The 21,938-nt window shown below is 36.6% G+C and overlaps 1 protein-coding gene across 1 annotated transcript in view; it reads left to right on the top strand.

Moving 5' to 3' along the window:
* The window catches only part of PPP1R2 (protein phosphatase 1 regulatory inhibitor subunit 2), a 35,427-nt gene extending 15,575 nt beyond the window's left edge, over nt 1-19,852 (top strand). Inside the window, exons 2-6 of the mRNA XM_079766487.1 lie at nt 2,766-2,873; nt 5,375-5,452; nt 5,982-6,076; nt 10,144-10,311; nt 13,718-19,852. Of these exons, the coding sequence (XP_079622613.1) occupies nt 2,766-2,873; nt 5,375-5,452; nt 5,982-6,076; nt 10,144-10,311; nt 13,718-13,764 (496 nt within the window). The 3' untranslated portion in view covers nt 13,765-19,852. The remainder of the gene's footprint in view (nt 1-2,765; nt 2,874-5,374; nt 5,453-5,981; nt 6,077-10,143; nt 10,312-13,717) is intronic.
* The last annotated feature ends 2,086 nt before the right edge of the window (nt 19,853-21,938 follow it).

Genomic DNA, 21,938 nt, shown 5'->3' with positions numbered 1-21,938 from the left:
GCAGGATACAAAATTAATATCCAGAAATCAATGGCATTTTTATACACCAATAATCTCTCTGAAAGAGAAACTAAAAAAAAAAAATCCCTTTTATTATTGCAAATAAATAAGTAAATAAGCAAATGTAGGAATTAATTTAACCAGGGAGGTAAAAGACCTGTACTTGAAAAACTACTGGACATTGAAAAAAGAGATAGAGGAAGCTACAAATAAGTGGAAGAATATACCGTGTTCATGGATTGGAATGAGGTAACATCATTAAAATGTCCATACTACCCAAAGCAATCTAAATCTACAGATTCATTGCAATCCCTATTAAAATACCAATGACATATTTCACAGATCTAGAACAAATACTCCAAAAATGTATATGGAACAAAAAAAGACCCCGAACAGCTGCAGATATCTTGAGAAAGAACAAAGTTGGAAGTATCAAAATATCAGGTTATACTACAAAGCCATGTTTTATTGTTAATCAAAACAGCCTGGCACTGGTATAAGAATAGGCATATAGATCAATGGAACAGAGCTGAGAACCCAGAAATTGACCCAAGCCATTATGCTCAATTAATATTTGACAGATGAGGCAAGAGCATATAAGGGAGTAAAGAGAGTTTCTTCAATAAATGGTGCTGGGAAAATTGGACAGGTATGTGCAAAAATAATGAAGCTAGACCACCAACTTACACCATACATAAGAATAAACTAAAAATGGATAAAAGACTTAAATGTAAGTCGTGAAACCATATAAATCCTAGAAGAAAATATAGGCAGCAAAACCTCAGACATCTGTAGCAGAATTTTCACCAATAAGTCACCTAGGGCAAGAGAAACAAAGGAAAAAATAAATAAATGTGACTACATTATACTAAAAAGCTTCTGCACAGCTAAAGAAACCAGCATCACAATGAAAAGGGAAACGCACTGTTTGGGAGAACATATATGCCAATGATACATCTGATGGGTTAATTTCCAAAATATATAAAGCACTCATACAACTTAACAAAAGGAAGACAATCTAATTTAAAAATGGGCAGAGGACCTGAATAGACACTTGCCCAAAGAGGACATACAAATAAATGGCCAAGAGACTTGAAAAAATGCTCAATAATTCATTGTGCACCTTTCTAAGTAGCATGATGAAACCTCAGTGTGAATCATCCCTTTGTCCAGCGTATTCACATTGTATACTAGTACACTACCTGCCTATAGTCACTTAATAGCCATTTGGTAATCAGATCAACTGTTCAGGTATCACAGTGCTTTTGTTGAAGCAACCCTTTAGTAGCCTAATGCTATATCACAATGCCTACGTTCGTTCACCTCAGTTCATCTCATTACGTAGGCATTGTCATCTCACATCATCATAAGAAAGGTGATGAGTACAATATATTGAGAGAGACCACATTCACATAACTTTTATCACAGTATATTGTTATAATTGTGCTATTTTATTGTTAATCTCTTACTGTGCCGAGTTTACTAGTATAAATTAAACTTTATTATAAGTATGTATATACAGGGAAAACATAGTATATATAAGGTTCAGTATTATCTGCAATTTCAGGCATTCTAATGTGTCCCCCAGAGATAAGGGGGGACTGCTGTATTCCATTTCTGAGCAAAGCCTTATTTTTCTGGATTAAAAAATTGAGTTGTAGTTTTATTTTTTTTGCAAACTAAATCTTTATTTAGTGGTATATGAATTTAATGAAGTTTTCCCTATCGTTTAATGTTCTGATTTTTTTGTTGTTGAATATTAGAGATCGTTTATTAAAGCTGGTGACAATGAAACAAAGGCTGGGGAAATGAGCCTAAGTAGGCTGCTTTGGTTCACTAAGAATTCAGAGAATAAGGGGCCTGGAGAATAGATTCAGGGAGTTTGCCTGGAATGAACTGCAGCTGCCCATTGCTGTCCTGGTTGCAAGCCTCATGGGGTCCCTTAGAGTTTAGGAGATGCATTCTTCTGGGGAAGAAAGGAGGGGGGCAGCGTGTGGGTGTGCTCCTGAGAGGGAGAGCAAGCCTGATTCTTTTTATAGGTATGTATATCTGAAAAAATTAGGCCAAAAAAAATTCCTGTTTGATTTTTTTAATAACAGTGTTACTAATACATAGTAACAAAAATCCTTAACTATTGAGATCAAACAATGTATAAATTTCAATTTTTACTGCTTTAATTCTTTAGATCAGGTGAAGACTAAATATGTCATATAGTGTTTTGAATGCCTGGTGAAGATTCTTAATAATATGTTTTTAATATGTGGGCACTAAGTATTTTATAAAATATTTACCAAGATTTTATTTATTTATTTATTTATTTATTTAGTTATTTATTTAGTTATTCATTCATTCATTTATTTATTTTTGCTTTAAGATTTTATTTTAATGACATACAGTTTTTATCCTAAGTCAGTTTCTATTCTAATAAAGTAGCTGTAAAAATAGAAGTTAGCAGTCAACTAGAAACTGATGTTTGTGAATTTTCACCCAGTCGGTATGGCTCAGCGGTTGAGTGTCGACCTAAGAACCAAAAGGTCGCCTGGTCGGGGCACGTGCCCCGATTGTGCACTTGATCCCCAATATAGGGGTACGTGCAGGAGGCAGCCGACTGATACTGTTCTCTCTCATTGATGTTTCTATCTCTCCATCCCTCTCCCTTTCTCTCTAAAAATCAATAAAAACATTTTTAGGTGTTTGTGAATTTTAGATGTGTACATTTTTTATCTTTTATTGTTTTGAGGAAAATTTTTTTCTTTTAATTTTAGTAAAAAATCCCAGAAGTGGGATGAAATGAACATCCTGGCGACATATCATCCAGCAGACAAAGACTATGGTTTAATGAAAATAGATGAACCAAGCACGCCATACCACCGGTAATGTTTTGTAGACATCATTCCTTTTTTGACTTGTTTACATTTTGCATTTGATATGAACTTTTGGATAACAGCTGATTTGAATTTGTTTTTATATGTGTTACTGGAGCACTAATTAATAACCCAACTGTAAAATATAACTAATATGTAACTTTAAAATGGGCTTGTTTGCTTCCAAAATAGAAATCAGGGGCTTACTCAGGTCTCTTTGCAGAAAATAACTTCACAAATGTTAACTATTTTTTAACCCATTCAAAGACAAGTGGTCATTACTACTGTTTGATGTCCTTCTTTTTTACTTACATAATATTGTAGTTTAGATAAGTGCATTGTTATTGTTGGCAATTTTGAGTCTTCCAAAATTTTTAAAATAATAGTGTGTGGCAGTGATTAGTATAAAGACAAAAATAATGTGCCAATTAGCATTTTGAGAAGATGGCGTTCTAAATAAGTGGAAATACCTAATGCAGAGTATGCCTTAACTTGTGTCGAAAAAATAAAGATTTTCAGGACTGAAATATTTTGTCATTGAAGTGTAAGTTCATAAATCCAGAAGTTATTGTTAAAATAGAGTTAAGAAATTCTGTTTTAAATCAATGGATGAAATCTTTGGAAGAAGCGAAGTTGAGATAACTTGATGATAACAAAAACTGTAAAAAGAATAAACATGATGATTTTGGCAAGGGTAGAAAGAAATAAGGAAATAGGAAGTACAGATACTGAAACACTAATACTAATAAACTTGAGGGAAGAAATAGACATATTATTTATGAAAAGTTTATATTGTTTTCTCCTAATTACAGATATACTTTAAAACATATCTTAAAACATTTATTGTACCAGAAGCCAAAGTTAGGGCTTTCTTCCTTTTCAATAAAAGTAGCAGACTATTTTGTAACTACCAATTTGTACCTCTTAATCCCTTCACTTCTTTCACGGGGATATAAAGGTACAGTATAGGGAATATATTCAATATGTATGGTACTAAGTAGGTACTGGAAATTTCAGGGGAAACACTTTGTAAAGTATGATTGTCTAACCACTATGTTGTATACCTAAAGACTTTAGATCTAACATGATTCAAAAATAGCTGTACTCATTATTTTTAGGCTTTATATTTAAAATATAATAAATCAGAATGGTAGATGAACAGTGTCCAGCACGGCCAGTGGTGAACCTGAGGAGGGGTGGTGAAGGATTAAAGAATACACACAAGAGAATATAGATGGGACCAGGTAGATCACTGTGCCTGGATGAGGAAACAGTGACACAGCCTGTAAGCCAAAGCTTTATTTAAATTATAGTCAGATCACACAAAGCAAAACAAGGGCAAGAGGTTTACAGTGTTATTGCGAATTTCAAATCTGCTTCTTTCCTGTGTTGCCGTTCTCTGAACTCTATTAAGCTTTATTTAGGCAGCACTTGCTGCACTCCCCACCCCACATCCCTTAGCTACCTAGGACTTCAGGGTCAGACTATAAGGTCAAGCTTACAACCATAGCCTTTTGGCTATAATTGTGCTGGGAGGGCTTTGCCCTCCATGCTGGGACTTGTATGTGGCTTTGCCACAAGTCAGTCCGAGGCTTGATCCTGTCTGAACACTGCAGCCACTCTCCACAGGTAGATAAGCTTTTTTCTCTCTCTCTTTACCTTATCCATATTCTTCCTCTGAGAGTCTCGAAAGTTATTTGGTCCCTAAATGATTGAGGCTGTGTGTATGTACAGATGTATGTGCATACATACATCTGTATGTATGTTTTCTTGATGTGGTGCTCAGTTTTACTAGCTCTTATTTTTCTTGAAGAGGTTTTTATTTGTTTGTTTGTTTGTTTGTTTTTAAGATGCTTTTTATAGCCATGGCCATTGTTACTCAGTGATGAGTGTTGGCCCACAATTCAAAGGATTGTGGGTTCGATCCCTGGCCCCATTCGGGCACATGCAGGAGGCAACCAATACATGTGTCTCACATCAATGTTTCTTTCTCCCCCCCCCCCCCCCCCATATACACTCTCTGAAAAGCAATGGAAAAATATCCTCGGGTGAAGAATTTTAAAAAAGTAGGTTTATAGTGTTTGTATGGAAAATAAGACAATAAATATTTTGTTATTTTTACCTAAACTTATGTCTGCATAGATCCCTTTGTCTCATCTTCAGGTTATGTAACATTACATATTCTAAAACAGACAGTGAGGTGGTTTTGTTTGTTTGTTTTTGCATTATTTGTCTCCCCCACCCCCACTGGATGGAATAATCGAAGTATTTTTTTTCAGATGGTTTGAATTTTCAATATTTATCTTCATGGTTGCAGTAGTGTTGTTGTTTTTTAATCATTTACTTTTAAATATTTGCATTGAATTGAAACTAAAATTAAACTTCAAAGATGACAACAGAGCTATAAATGTTTTGATATTTTAAGTAAGTCTATTGGATTATATTTACCTTGTTTTTCTGCTTGAGAAATTATAGTTCCGTTATTAATTATAATCTGCTTGTTGTCCTAGTATGATAGGTGATGATGAAGATGCATTGAGTGATTCAGAAAACACTGAAGCCCTGATCCCAGATACGTTAGCTAAGAAGTAAGTACTGATGACTATATATAAAGCATTTTCACTTATGCTGTTTTTAATTGTGCAGAGTTAAAGGCATTTTACTTGTACAAGTGTAAATAAAAAGCATGTGCTAAGTATATCTGGATTTTTCATAACTATTTTTATAGTCTTGTTTCTAGATTAAAATCAAGGTATGCAAGTGACAGAAAGATTAGAGTACCAGAGCCTAATACACTGATTGTGGTTTGTTTGTTTTTTTAATATCCTGCCTCCTGAGTTTTAACAGTGAATGTGAGAAAGGCAAAAATAACTGAATTTCTAAACAAAAGCTCTATTTCTTTGCTGTTCATTGATTTCTCATCCTCCAGTCTTCTTGTTGCATTTTGGTTTCTACACCCAGGCTCACTCTCTTGCTTTTTATTTTCCTCATCAAGTTATAGCTAGTATGTTAATGACCTTATGTTAATGATGTTTTAATGGTACTCAAAAGTTGAACAAGTCACTGAGTTAATATAAAAATATCAGAGTGTTGATTTCTTTGCAAATGATTGTTTAGATTAGCTGCTGCTGAAGGTTCGGAGCCAAAGTATCAGGTTCATGTACAAGAAAGCAGTGAAGATGAAGACAGTGACCTCTCACCTGAAGAACAAGGTAGTTTATTTCCTGTTCTTCTTTCAGCGTTATGCTAATAATTTTTGCTTAAAATAAACCCATTATTTGGAAGATTTAAAATGGTTGTGTGTTTTTTTGGAAAGTGGATAAGGGAGATTGGGAGCGACATTTTTAAATTCAAATTCTACTTATGTGTGTTTATTGTATTGACAGTCTTTTCCACCTTGATATCAAGAATTTGGGAAAATATTACCATCTTTAAAGTAATTACTGGTGTTCCTTTGTAATTTTTTTAGTGCCTGGCATAGAGTAGATGCTCAGTAAATATTTATTAGATTAATGCTTTTAGAGTCATTGAGTGTTTGGGTGGTTTTAAAGTAGATAGAAATAAAAGCTAATTTGCCAGTTGTTTGTGCTTTTTCTGTTTCAAGGCAGAAAAATTTAATGATCCCAGATAGTCAGGCATAGTAAGAAGATTTTTATTAGGTTCCATCATACAAAGAACAATAGTGTCATAGGAAAGAAGATAAAGATAACCTCTCAACGGGGATGGAAAAGGCCTTTGTAGCCCATATAGCACATATACAGTTAAGGCATTGCTATCTACTCATTGTTTCTGTTTTTACAGTAACAGCGGTTATGTATGGAGGTTTGGAGAAAAGGAAGATATTTCACCTTGCTTTTTATACCTTTGAACCATATGAATGTAGAATCTTTTTAAGAATTAAAAATAGTTTATATAACTTAAACTATTTTTAAAAGGAAAAAAACACAAGCCTCTGTGTAGAAAAAATAAAAAGATGCAAGAAAGACCCACATACCCTCACAGAAAAAGAAAAGAGAGTAGCAGTATACTTGGAGCTTTGAAATGTAGGGACTACCTATATTGTAAAAGAAGTTCAGAATCTTTGTCATAGGCAGCTGCTAAGGTATAATTTGCTATTCCCTCCTTACATCCTTAGAATATAGCTTATTCCATGAAATTATGATGGTCTGAGCCTAATAGTACAAAATAGAAATTTTACGAATAGCATAATCTCAAGTTGTATTATATTTTTTGTACCCACAGTGACTTCCTGACTTATATTTTCCCAACATATACCCCAAAAAGCCCTTAAAAGGGTTTCAGATAGAAATTCTATATATTTTCTTCATTATTCTCTAAAAACATGATCTATTGAGAACAGGGAATTTATTATTAACCTATACTGTATTGACAATTTTCATTAAGGATTTTTTCTTTAAATTGTACTTCTGGGAATAAGCCAGCAGGGGGAACTATTGAATAGTTGGCAATTTCACATGTTCAGTTTCCACTAGAAGAGTTACTGATGTGTATATATGTATAGATGTTTATTACTTATAAACAAATTACATGTCTTAAAAAGCCTTGTTTGTTGACAGAAATTTTTAGAAAAAAATGTCTTGTAACTGATAGCATAAATAAGATATTGGCTATGGAGTCAGACAGACCTAAGTTTGTACTCCAGGTATGTCAATTGTCTTAATTTCTCTTGAGTCTACATTTCCTCATTTATAAATTGGGAGCTTTAGAAATACTGAGAGCCATTGGTATTAAATTACATAGAGTTTAAAGCACTTAGCACTGCTTCTTGGCATATTGTAAGTGCTCAGTAAATATTAACTTTTAAGAACTTAAAATAATTGGTATATTCTCCATTATATTAGTTTGTAGGATAGTAAAAGAAAATATAAAAAGGATAATTAACGTGTTTGTTCATGTGGTTAGTTCATTATTATTACATCTGGACCTGAAACCTGAATGCCCTTGTACTCTGCATTATGTTGCTCTGCCATACAAGGATTATATAGATAAAATGAATATATTCAAAGAAGACTAAGACTATTTGTGTATTAGCAGCTTTCTATGAAGTGAATAGAAATTTATTAAATTATGTAATAAGTTTTGAGTATTCCAAAACTAAAATATATCTGTAACAAGCAAAACCAAGTTTATTATCTCTTAAAATTAGAAAGAAATAATTTTCTTAGACTATAAATATAATTCACACAAACAATACTATAATATCAACTCCTAGGAATAAGGAACTACAAATTTAAAATGTCATGGTACCTTTCTTTCCTTTCAGATCAACAAGAATTAAAAAGAATGATAATATCTCTTTCGGTGTGCATGTGGAGAAATAGGTTACTCATATTACTATTGGTAGGCATGAAAAATGAAAACTAAAAACAAAACAAAACATCTTTTGATCTAGTAATTCAGTTTCCCTGTACAATTCAGTTTAATGTTTTTTTTAAACATTTTAAATGAAATCCCATTTAATATACATGTGTACATAAAATTACAAAAATAAAAAGTGCACAAGAGTATTCCGCTTTACTGTATGAGATATTTCAGGGGTTTTTTTGTTCTACTTTTTTTCTTTAAATGCTAGTTGTGACTCACTAAATAGTCATGAAGCACAGTTTGGAACCACACTAGTTAATATTACGAAGATAATAGAACAAATACACAAAAATGTATGTATATTACATCATAAAAAACATTGAAAATATAAAGAGAGAAATCAGGAACCTATGATCAAGAATAGGGGATAAAATTGTAACTCATACTTTATAATCATTTTTAAATTATGTAAACCTGCTCTGTACATGGCAGAATTTTACTATGCTTCTCTCATGAAATTGTGTTACTTGTAATGAGAAAAAGTGTTACCTTTTTAGTAAATTTATACAGTATTAGAGGCATTTAGGATGTTTTTTTTATATTGCCTTGTACTACATCATCTGAATACTTAAAGGCATAACTAAAAATTTAGTCATGAGAACTTGGTCTTTTTAATGGCCCTTTTTTTTTTTTTCTTAATTTCATTCCTCTTTACAATATGGTACTCTGAAAGAGTAAAACAAGTCACAAAATAATCTGTAAGCAGAGAAGAAGAAAGATACTTGGCAAGATCTTTATGGAATGCTGAAATGGATGTTGGTCTCAGAACTTCCCTGAAAATGATTAATGAGTGGTGATATGAACTATAAATGCCTGTAAAATATAAGTATCCATAATGATAAAAACTTGGAATTAGAGGACATTGAGAAAGTACTTTGAATAGCCGTATTCTGAGAGATTTCTATTTCTTGGTGCCTTTTTGGCATTAAAATGTTTTTATGAATACCATAATAAAACTATGGTGAATAAGTTTGAATGCTCTCTTGTTTGACAAAATAAATAGTTGGCAATTTTATATCAACCCCCTTTTTATTTTTTAATTTACTGGTCTAAGATATTTTAAAATCTTAGAATTATTTCTTCATAAACAGTTGATCTTTAAAATGCTGTCTATTAATTAAATATGATCAGCTACATTTATTTGTTGCTTGTTTAATGTTACTATGATGAATATAAATAAAAGAGTAGTCCATAATTACTTCACTTTAATAACTATAATAACAGGTTTTTCTTAAAATTACTCTGGGGATGAGGTTGCATTTTTAGCCAGCATTGTTTTAAATCCTAGTAATTTCTTAATGAAAGAATTTCTTAAAGAAATTTTTTTCTTAATTATAAAAATAAAAACTTAAAAATATTAAAATTATCCCATAGTTTCTTGGCCCAGAATTAGCCACTGTTACTTATTTTCTCTCCATGTGTATGCATGCACATATATGCAGACTTTGTATATAATACTTGTACATAATACTCATCAGTTTCTACTCAAGACTATCAATACACACACACACACACACACACACACAGTATTATAGTTTGCTTTTTTTCCCTATTCAACTCTTTCTGGAAAGTTTTTCAATATCTTTAAATTTTCTTCACAAATAGAGCTACTAAATGGCTTTATTCCTGTATTCCAATTAAGATATACCTGAACCATCTAAAGCAGAAGTTGACAAACTTTTTCTGAAAAGACTAGAAAGTAAATATGTCCAGTTTTATAGGCCATATAGTTCTATTGCAACTACTCAGCTCTGCCTTTGAGCACAAAAGCAACCTTAAGCATTACAAAAACAAACGAGCGTCACTATGTTCCAGCGGTAACAGCAGATATAGGCTGTAAAGTTTGCCAGTCCTTGAGCTAAAGACTTCTAAGCCTATTTTTTGTATTTTACAGAAAAAAAGCGACAGTTTGAAATGAAAAGGAAGCTTCACTACAATGAAGGACTGAATATGAAATTAGCTAGGCAATTAATTTCAAAAGACCTACATGAAGATGATGAAGATGAAGAAATGTTAGAGAGTGCAACTGGAGAAAGTATGAATATGGAAGACTCAAATCAAGGTTAGATGTTTAAGAAATATTCCTGAGACTCTTGTAATCCTTTGTGCCTAAGAATAGACTTTATTTTGCTTTGAACTTGAAAATTCTCAGAATATTTTGCTGGCATTCAATTATGCCAAAAGTTTCTAAAATTTAAACACATGTGGCCAATCTCAAAATAATAAGGTTTTTATGCCCTGAGTTGATTTAAGACCATATTTTATTCTAGAGGCCCAGTACACGAAATTTGTGCACAGGGGGGTGTGTCCCTCAGCCCAGCCTGCACCCTCTCCAATCTGGGACCCCTCTCACAATCCAGGACTGCTGGCTCCCAACTGCTCACCTGCCTGCCTTCCTGATCACCCCCTAACCACTCCCCTGCCAGCCTGATTGATACCTAACTGCTCCTCTGCCAGCCCATTTGCCCCCAACTGCCCTCCCCTGCTGACCCGGTCACCCCTAACTGCCCTCCCCTGCCAGCCTCATCGCCCCTAACGGCTCTCCCCTGCTGGTCTGGTCCCCCTCCCCCCCAACTGCTCTCCCCTGCAGGCCTGGTCACCACTAACTGCTCTCCCCTGCAGGCCCAGTTGCCCCCAACTTCCCTCCTCTGCTGGCCTGGTCCCTCCCAACTGCCCTCCCCTGCAGGCTTAATCGCCCCCAACTGCCCTCCCTTGCAGGCCTGGTCCCTCCCAACTGCCTTCCCCTACTGGCCTGATAACCCACAACTACCCTCCCTTGCAGGCCTGGTCCCTCCCAACTGCCCTCCCCTGCTGGCCATCTTGTGGTGGCCATCTTGTGTCTACATGGGGGCAACCATCTTGTGTGTTGGAGTGACAATTTGCATATTACTCTTTTATTAGATAGGATAGGATAGAAGCCTGGTGCACGGGTGGGGGCCAGCTGGTTTGCCCTGAAGGGTGCCCCGGATCAAGGTGGGTGTTCCCTTGGGGTGTGGGGGGGCCTGTGGTGGTTTGCAGGCCGGCCACACACCCCGGCGACACAAGCATAGGCCAGGGCTGGCTGGAAGCAGGTATCTGGGATTTATTTATCTTCTATAATTGAAACTTTGTAGCCTTGAGTGGAGGCCGGGGCCGGCCAGGAAGCTTGGCTTCCTCCATTGCCAGGGGCAACCCAAGTCTCCTGCTCACTCCAGCTCTGTGGCGGCCGCCATCTTAGTTGGGTTAATTTGCATACTCGTTCTGATTGGCTGGTGGGCGTAGCAGAGTGATGGTCAATTTGCATGTTTCTCTTATTAGTATAGATTACATGGCTATGTGTTTTGGTTTATTTGATTTTAAGCAATGATGTTTGTCTTCATATTAAGCTGTATTTTGTTTTTAATGTTTTAGATCCTGTTTGATATTTCATAATCTAAATTAAGGTTTAAGCTTTTTAAAAGAAACATTTTTAATATGGAAGATTTGTTTTAATATCCCTTTGGGTGCAAATTGTATGATATGTTTTCAGTGTTGATTCTTTTGACTGTTGGATTGACAGGTTATTTGGCTAATTGTTTTTTTATAAATCCTCACCTGAGGATATTTTTTCCATTGGTTTTTGTAGAGAGAGTGGAAGGGGGCAGAGGGAAAGAGAGAAACATCATTTGTCTCTCGATTGGTTGCCTCTTGCACATGCTCTGAACCGGGGCCGGGAATGGAACCTACAACCCAGGTACATGCCCTCAACCTTTCAGTGCTCGGGCTGACGATCTAACCACTGAGCAACAGAGGCCAGGGCTTGTTTTGTTTTTTTTTAAGTCTCAGACAGTATGCCCCTGCAGCCTACCAACTCTAGATTTTATTTATTTTTAACAAGCTGTTATTTTGGTATTCCATGAAGGTGCATCTTCTACACCACTAATGCAGATGTTGTGCCTGTTTACCTACTCTTTGTAGTTGCAAACTGATGCTTTTCAGTGGAGATGTAACTTTATTTGTTGTGCTTTGGATGGCTAAATCTTAGGAAAGTAAATTATTATATTGTTTTGCTGAGCATATGTGAAATATAAGTGATTCTGTGATAGAATCTGATAACTGTCTCATAATAAAAATATTATTATAGTATTTTTGATATTCCGTATTAGGCTTTATTTAGCCTTTTATATAGTTTGTTTTCTGTTTTATTTTTAAATTTTTATTTATTGATGTTAGAGGAAGAGAGGAATGGAGAGAGACAGAAAAAAAACATCAATTTGTTGTCTCATTTATGTATTCACTGATTGATTCCTGACCTGATATCAAACCTCTGAAACCTTGGCATATCAGGATGGTGCTCTAACCAACTGAGCTACCCAGCCAGGGTGATACAGTTTACTTTATTCAGCATTTCATTTCCATTTTATACACTATAATCTGTTTAGCTTATATTTAATTTGATCAAACTTTATTTTGAATAATTGTTATATGTTTTTTAAAATTTATTACCCATTTTTAGTTGGCCTTTCTCCTAATTGGCCTTTGTTTCCCATTTACCTATATCTTAGTGATTTATTTTGATGTATTAATAATGAATGTTTCTTTGGTTATGAGTTTTCATCAGTTTCTGCTCAGACTTTCAATATCAATTCTTAAAGACTCTGGTCAAACACTGTGAATACTTACCTTTTTTGCCTCTGGCGATTTGCACCAGCAACACTGTGCCAAAGGTTAAAGGGATTTCTTTTTTTAAACCACAGCTTTTGAAAAGTAGCTCTTTTTGTCTTTCTAGTTGTAAGAAATTAGATTTCACACATACAGTACATAAATATATTTTATCATTTAAAGGTAATTAAAATTTGTATTAGCTCAGTGCTTTGTTTTTCTTCAGTGGAGATGAAGTACTACTTACATAGGAATATATTCTATCTAGCTTCATAAAGTACACAAAGATAGAAAAGACTACAAAATAAAACAGAAAAGAAAGTTCCTTATTTATCCTCTACCCTTTTGGGTTTTAAAAAAAATATCAGCATTTAATATCTCCAGGTTTTATAGAACCCATTACTTTTTTAGCGTTATTCTTCTCCTCCCTCTCCCCTGACTTCTGTTTTATTATTGTTTTTATTTTAAAAAGTGGCATATTTAGAATCTGAAGAAATATTTTATAATTTTGATACCATAAATGCCAATCTTTTTATAGCTTTGGGTATTTGAGTTATAATTAACTCAGCTATCCACCTGTGCTTTACTCACAGAAATGTCAGTCTGAAACCTTTTTGTCTTGTCACCAAATCGACACTCCAGTTCTGCTCTTTAGAATATTTAGGGGGTATGCAGATTCTTTCATATCAGACTATTTTACCTACATGAAATATACTATATTTGTTTTTTAGATCTTTTTATTTATTAATCATCAATGGCAGTGGAAGGGAACTTTAGCTCAGAGAGTTCCCAGGTTGACAATATACAACAAACAAATTATGTTGATTGCTTTTCTTTTATCTTTGCAGGATCTACTACAGGTGACCAACTGCAAAACAAATCACAGAGTTCATAGAAGAGATTTGTTCAACACTCATTGTTGATACAACCCCTGTTACTATACTTTACTGCTCTTGTTATCTACAATTCATGACTTAAGTACCAAAATGCATACCAATGTTGCCAAGAATTAAATAACTTTAGAGACTAATTAGACTTGAAAATGCCTAATTGATATATATATATATATTATTGTGCCTAGTATTTCACCACAAATAGAGCATAATATCATCAGTCCAAAACTGCATTACTTTTTTAAGAACACTGGTTAATTTGTATAAGATATTACATAGCTCTATATGCTTTAGAGGTTAAATAATATCTTGGGAAGTGGGAGGGGATTTAATTTATTTTATTCACTTCTAGATGTGATAGCTCGTATAAAATTTTTTAAGTCAAAATCCAATTGGAACAACAGATTATATAGGCTGATAAATATTCAATCTGAAAAGTATTTTAACACATTTCAACTTGATTTTTCTCTTTAAATAAAAAAGATTACAAGAATTACTATTGCATTTTCTGGCCTACTACCTTTAAAATTCCTTTTGAGTTTGTTTATGTTTTCAGGGAAAGAATTAAACTTTTTCCTCACGAAAACTAGCTTTATTCACAAATAAATTATCAGGTTAAACTTGCACTAATGTCTGCTCTTCTTTTGTATACTTGATTGGCAGACTTCAGATCAGTGTTTTTAACAAATATAATTTTAATATAGTTTCAGCATTCCCTTTATATGACTGTCCTAACCACCTGCCTTGTTTCCTACTCCTTTCCACATATATACACACAATAATCCTTTACCTTTATAAAGGACTAGAGGCCCAGTACACGGATTTGTGCACCAGTGGGGTCCCTTGGCCTGGCCTCCGGGGATTGGGCCAAACCAGCAGTCCAACATCCCCCAAGGGGTCTTAGATTGGAGAGGGCTCAGCAGTGCACGAATCTGTACACCAGGCCTCTAGTATGCATATAAGATATTTGGTTAATCTTTTTTCGCCCTCCCCCCTGCCCCTTCTCCTCTGAGATTCATTAGTCTGTTCCATGTTTCCTGTGGGTTGAGCATCTGCCCCCTGGTGATCAGTGCGCATTATAGCTACTGGTTGACTGGTTGCCTAGGCTTTTATATATATAGATCATAAAGATTGCCGTAATATTAGGAACTCTTCCTTCTCTCACATATTCTATCATTTGTTGCAACAATGAAAATCTTATTTTGACTATCAATGCCTATTTTTTTTTTCTTCTAATATGTGGAGAAAATGGATTTAATAGCAGTACTATAGACAGGAAATACAATGCAACTGCAGAATTTCTACACCACTCTGATTTACAGCCTGCTAATTAATTTGCTATTACTAGTTTATTATTTGACTTAAATAGACCTTAGGAAATAACTGAGGTTTGTTTGCATGATGAGAGAATGGTGTGTAACTAATGATATGAAGATAGTTCCTAATGAACACTTTTTAATTTAAAACTTTACTCTCTGCTTTAAGGGAATATGATAATGTATACTATGACAAATGTATTTTATTCTTCTAACACAGTAAGATTGAGATCCCCCCCCCCCCATAATGAAGTGCAGTTCCTGTGTTTCTTGGTTTAATGATAGTTTCATTTTTAGTCAATTATTTGTATCTTAATTTTTTGTTAGTGCCCAAAGAATCCATTTATATGAACAGACTTTTAAATAATTTCTGTATATTGTACATATGAAATGGCTTTTATTGAACAGCTTATCTTCCACTTACAAGTTTATGGAAATATCAATATGTCAAATAAATAAAAAGTGGGAGAGCCCTGGCCAGTGGTCAGTTGGTTGAACGTCATCTGAAAGGTCACCTGGTTCGATTCCCAGCAAGGCACATACCAAGATTACAGGTTCGATCTCTGGTCAGGGTACTTACGGGAGGCAACTGATCAACGTTTCTCACATCAATGTTTCTCTCCCTCTCCTTTCCTCTCTAAAAAATCAATAAAAACATTTTTTTTTAAAGTGGGAAAATTATTTGCTATTACAAGAATGTTATTTTGAATGTATTTCTAAAATAGAATCCACTCAAAGCACTTCTGAACTGCAGGTATAGTATTCTAACTATAACATGTTAGCTAATAGTAGCACCAAACTATTTCTTGAACTTCAGTCCCAGGCGAACTTATTTCTCGTTTTTAAGAAATGTAGAGCCCTACTGGTTTGGCTCAGTGGGTAGAGCATCAGCCTGTGGACTGAAGGGTCCCGGGTTTGATTCGAGTCAAGGGCACATGCCTGGGTTGCAGGCTTGATCCCCACTAGGAGCGTGCAGATGGCAGCCGATCAATGATTTTATCTCATTATTGATGCTTCTATCCCTCTCCTCCCTTCCTCTCTGAAATCAATAAAAAATAATAATAATACTAAAAAAAAAAAAAAAAAAGAAATGTAGATAGTTATCTCAGAAAAGTAAGACATGGCAAATAGCATGCCCAGTAGGATTTTAGAAGTCGAATGTAACTAAGTAAAACTTTTTATCAAATCATGAGTTTCTAATTAACATGGTATTGAACTATATAAAAAAATGAACCTTTATGATTCAAGTTAGATTTTCCCTTTGGAGAAACTTACCTATCAATGTTCAGTTCTAGCCAAGGTAGATTTTACATTTTTTTTAATCAATATTACTTCCTCAGCTTAACTCTTTTGGTGTCATCATTTCTACTCATTCATTTTTTAGTCTGAAATTCAGCAATGATGTTCTTGAAAATTTAATAAGATGGATTATTAAAGTAAGAATAAATTGAAGATTAAGGAGAAGTGCCATTTTTCCCTATACTTATTTTGTTTACATTTTTCCTCTTAAATTGGTACACTAAATACCTATATATATAAAACCCTAATATGCAAATAGGCCGAACAGCCAGTCACTATGACGTGCGCTGACCACCTGGGGGTGCTCGTGGAACATGGTGGGCGTTGGCCGTGGCAGGATGGTGGAGCAGGTAAGCAGGGGCGCCAGACCAAGGCGGGTCACCAGTCGCTGTCATCGGGGCAAGCCTCTGGTATTTACTGAAAATTATTTGCTCCTGCACGCCATGGTCCCGCCCAGCGCTTGCACCTGCTGCTGGTGCAGGCTCCACTCACACCCACTGCCTGCAACCAGCACCAGCCCTGATGGCTCATGTCAGCGGGTGCGAGCGGTGGCTGCCAGCCCCGATCGCCCCTTAGGGCTTCTCCACCTCCCCCTGCTCCTGACAGGCGATTGGGGCCGGGAGCCGCCTCTCACACCCACTGCTGGCGATGGAGCCACCGCTCACACCCACTGCTGACGCCGGCTCCACTCGCACTTGGAGCCGGAGCTGCCACTCACACCCACTGCTGGTGCCCGGTGCCAGTCCTGATTTCCCCTGAGGGCTTCTCCACCTCCCCCTATTCCTGCAGGGCAATTGAGGCAGTAGCCACCGCTCACACCCACTGACGGCGCTGGCCCTGCTCGCACTGCGCCATCAGCAGGTGCAAGCAGGGCCGGCATCATCAGCATGTGGGAGTGGCAGTGGCGGGAGGAGGGCTTCTGGCAGACAGGGGACCTGGGGCCACAATGGGAGGGGCCAGGCGGGGGCACGAAGGATAGGCTGAGTCCTGCCCCTTTGCCCACTGCAGCCTCGCAGCCCACAGTTCCTTTCAAGGTACACAAATTCGTACACTGGGCCCCTAGTATTGTAATAAAATACAGTGATTGACAATTGCCTGTCTGGATTTTTTTTTGTCCAACATATCTCAGGATCATGTTCCATAGGCCAAGTGTTCTGGATACCAGGAGAGGATTTTGGACTACATTGTGGTAGGGAAGTTTGTTTAGTTGTGAAAGAAATATTAACAAAAGATACAATTTATTGGGAGCCTTTTATTTGCTCTTGCCCCGCATTTTGCTAAGACACTAATATAATCACACCAACCATGTAAAGCAGTTATTCCTTTTTATAAAAATACTTTTATTGATTGATTTGGGAGAGAAACATCTAATTGCTATTCTACTTATATATGCACTAGAGGCCCAGTGCACAAAATTCATGCATGGGGGGGAGGGGTGTGTTCCTCAGCCCAGCCTGCACCCTCTCCAATCTGGGACTCCTTGAGGGATGTCCAACTGCTCTCTCACAATCCAGGACTGCTGGCTCCCAACTGCTCGCTTGCCTGCCTGCCTGCCTGCTTGATTGCCCCTAACTGCTTCTACCTGCCAGCCTGATCACCCCCTAACCACTCCCCTGCCAACCTGATTGACACCTAACTGCTCCCCTGCTGGCCCAATTGCCCCTAACTGCCCTCTCCTGCCAGCCTGGTTGCCCCTAACTGCCCTCCCCTGCAGGCCTGGTCGCCCCCAACTGCCCTCCCCTGCAGGCCTGGTCGCCCCCAACTGCCCTCCCCTGCAGGCCTGGTCGCCCACAACTGCTCTCCCCTGCTGGTCATTTTTTGGTGGCCATCTTGTGTCCATATGGGGACGGCCATCTTTGACCACATGGGGGCAGCCTTCCTGTGTGTTGGAGTGATGGTCAATTTGCATATTACCTCTTTATTAGATAAGATTCTTTGGTTTCTTTTTGGATATACCCTGACTGGGGATCAAACTCGCAACCTTAGCATATTGGACAATGTTCTAACCCAGTGTTCGGCAAACTCATTAGTCAACAGAGCCAAATATCAACAGTACAACTATTGAAATTTCTTTTGAGAGCCAAATTTTTTAAACTTAAACTTCTAACGCCACTTCTTCAAAATAGACTCGCCCAGGCCTTGGTATTTTGTGGAAGAGCCACACTCAAGGGGCCAAAGGGCCGCATGTGGCTCGCAAGCTGCAGTTTGCCAACCACGGTTCTAACCAACTGAGCTACTCAGCCAGGGCAAGCAGTATTCTTACCAGTACTTTGTAAATGAGGAAAATGCTCTTGGCCAAATTTTTCTGTCTCAATGTATGTCTCATACATGCTAAATTACAGAGTTTAATCTCAGATCTAACTATAAATTTTATACTCTATCCATGCATTTTTCAATATAGAAAATTCATTTTAGAAGTTACACCTTACAAATTAAACTTTATTTGGATTATTGATTTACATCCTTTGCTTTAGTAGTAACATTTTTTTAGGTTTTTGAAGGTTTTTTTAGTAGGAAAATTTGGAAATTATTTGAGGATTTTATGCCATTTAGGAAAAATCTCAAAAGCACAAATATTCTATGGTTATGGATGTCTAAGTGCATGTAATTTTGCTCATTCTGCAAGTTTGTTTTTAAGCAGGATGTTTTAAACTCAGAACAGGATTTTTTTCATCAATACCAAGGTAGCTTATAAAAACAAGCATGTCATATCACTGTATTTTTTTTAATGTTTTTATTGATTTAGAGAGAGGAAGGGAGAGGGAAGAGAGATTGATTGGCTGCCTCCTGTACACTCCTTACTGAGGATTGAGCCCACAACCTGAGCATGTGCCCGGACCAGAATCTAACCTGTGACCTTTCTGTGCATGGGAGAAAGCTCAACCAACTGAGCAACACCAGCCAGGGCATCACAGTATTTTATTACAATGTGTTTAGTGTACCAATTTAAAGGGGGAAATGTAAACAAAATAAAAATCTAAGGAAAAATAGCACTTTGCTTTAATCTTCAGATTCTTTAACAATCCCATTTATACCATTTTATTTTATTATTAGATTTAAAGAACATCACTGCTGAATTCCATGAAACCTTCAGTCCACAGCATATTCCATGAAAAGGATTCCATGAGCACATAAGCTTTGCACATACTATAAACTTTATTATCCTACCCCCTTGAAAACTGATGATAATGCACATCATCATATTAAAGGGCTTGAGACATCCTGCATAAAGTATGTGTTTAAAACTTGGTTTAACCTAGCAATTTTAAAACATATTTCACCATAATCACTCCACTTCCCCTTTTCCCTCAAGTAAAATCCCAAATAAGAATTAGGAAGGTAGACTAGGGTCTCCAATATCTTATGAAAGTTGACGCTCCTAAAATAAGAACAGTTTACCATTGAAATAGGGAAGATGTGATAGAAATAACTGCACAATATTTACGGATTGTACCTAATTTGCCAAGCATAAGACCTTAGTTTTTGGTAAATTATTCAAGAAACTGTAAAATACATATCCAGGACAGATGAGAGTATGGTTAGTATAAGCTGCTGTGGTTTAGTATTGCTATGACTACAAGCATACCTTGTTTTATTGCACTTTGTCAGATATTGCTTTTTTTTTTTTTTTTTTTTTTTTTTTTTACAAATTAAAGACTAGACCCTGTGCCAGCACTGGGAAACCAAAGAATTTTTGTGACTCGATTTATTGCGGTGGCCTGAAACCAAATCCACAATATCTCTGAGGTATGCCTGTATTGTGCAAAGAATTGCTGCTTTAAGCAATTTTCTAAAATGCCTTGTCCTCCCCATCAGCTCTTGCATAACTGGCTGACAAGAGCGCATCTGCTACTCATTGGGAAAATAAAAGAGCAGATAGCAAGTCTCCCTAGTCAGGATCACAGCTGCAAGCCTTAGTTACTACCCCAGCCAAAGTGTTTTGAGGGTGTGGGGTTTGGCTTCTACACTTTAAATGTGGATTTGACTCACCTAGTTTTTTATTTAAGAAATTATTTGGAGGAGGTAATTCTAAGAATAGCTAAGTGAGGGTGGAATTGGCCAATATTTAGTCATGATTTTATCTCAACTGCCCAACATGAAATTTTTTTCAGTTAAGTCTGCCAGGTGAGTGTTAAGCATTTCAGTTGTATTACCAACTAGAGGCCTGGTGCATGAAATTCACGCATGGGTAGGGTCCCTAGGCCTGGCTGGCGATCGGGTTCCCCGCCTCCTCCCACGCCACCACCACGCAGTTCCCCGCCTCCCCGCCTCCTCATTCCGTCACTCCCTCAGCACCCTGCCACCACCGCTAGTCACCTGCCATGTTCCAGGCCACCTCCAAGTGGTCAGCCCAGGTCTCCGGGTTGAACTCATGAGGCGACAATTTGCATATTAGCCTTTTACTGTATATAGGCTGGGAATTACTGGAATTGGAAGAGAAGGCCTATAAATTTTTATTCTCTGTTTAATTCTTTTTGGATTGATGACAGTGTTGACTGGAAATAGAAGAGGAGTGAGCAGGCTGATCTTTTGTATCTTAATATCATTTGACCTCACTTTTAGGCAAAGGAGATTATAAGCAGCTTTGCAGCATGTTTTAGTCTAATAAAATTGTTCAACTTAAAAAATTGTTACCAATAATAGACCTAACAAAACAGGAAGAAGAAAGGTGAGTTATACTCTTGTTTAGTTGCACTCCCTAGTATCTGAGTATCTCTTAAATAAGCAATTACTTAACAGACAATATATTTTCATCTCCCCATGAATGAGATGCCCAAGTGAAAAATAAGTAAGCTCTTTATTGTAGGGCACCATGCCAAGCTAATTGGGAGATGTGAACATAAAACTCCCTGCCTTTAGAAATTTTCAAACTTTCATGTACATATAGAGCAGATAGTACTGCTTTGGGAGAACAAGGAAGAAGTAAGCAATATACTTACTCCAGCCATTCTCTGGGGCCTTTCTGGTAGGGAAGGCTGGGATAATTATTAGCAAGACTTTGTTACTTAGCAGATTTTTATGTAGTTTCCCTTAAAAAAAAAAAAAAAAAAAAAAAAGTATCTCTTTAGTCATCTACCACAAAATTGTTAGTAGGCAAAGTAGACCCCACAAAAATCAGAAATCTCAAATGATTTTTTTAAAAAAACAAGCTAGTCGCTGAAACCAGTTTGGCTCAGTGGATAGAGCGTTGGCCTGTGGACTGAAGGGTCCCAGGTTCGATTCCAGTCAAGGGCATGTACCTTGATTGCGGGCACATCCACAGTGGGGGGTGCAGGAGGCAGCTGATCGATGTTTCTCTCTCATCGATGTTTCTAGCTCTCTATCCCTCTCTCTTCCTCTCTGTAAAAAATCAATAAAATATATATTTTTTTAAAAAAACAACCTAATTCAAAATGTTGGCTTTCAGAAGTTGAAACATATTTGTGGATTTTTGCCAATTAAGCTGCTGCTGTCATGTTAATAATCCCTAAATCATTTTTGGGGGGTTGGAGAGAGGGTCTGGTCAAGACCACAATTAATGGGAGTCCCACTCAAGTTTGAAACTCAGGTAATGTGTTCTG

This window comes from Cnephaeus nilssonii, assembly GCF_951640355.1.
Source record: "Cnephaeus nilssonii genome assembly, chromosome: 3".
Classification (NCBI taxonomy): domain Eukaryota; kingdom Metazoa; phylum Chordata; class Mammalia; order Chiroptera; family Vespertilionidae; genus Cnephaeus; species Cnephaeus nilssonii.
Note: the sequence above shows the minus strand (reverse complement) of the source record. Positions and strands in the feature narration are given on the sequence as shown.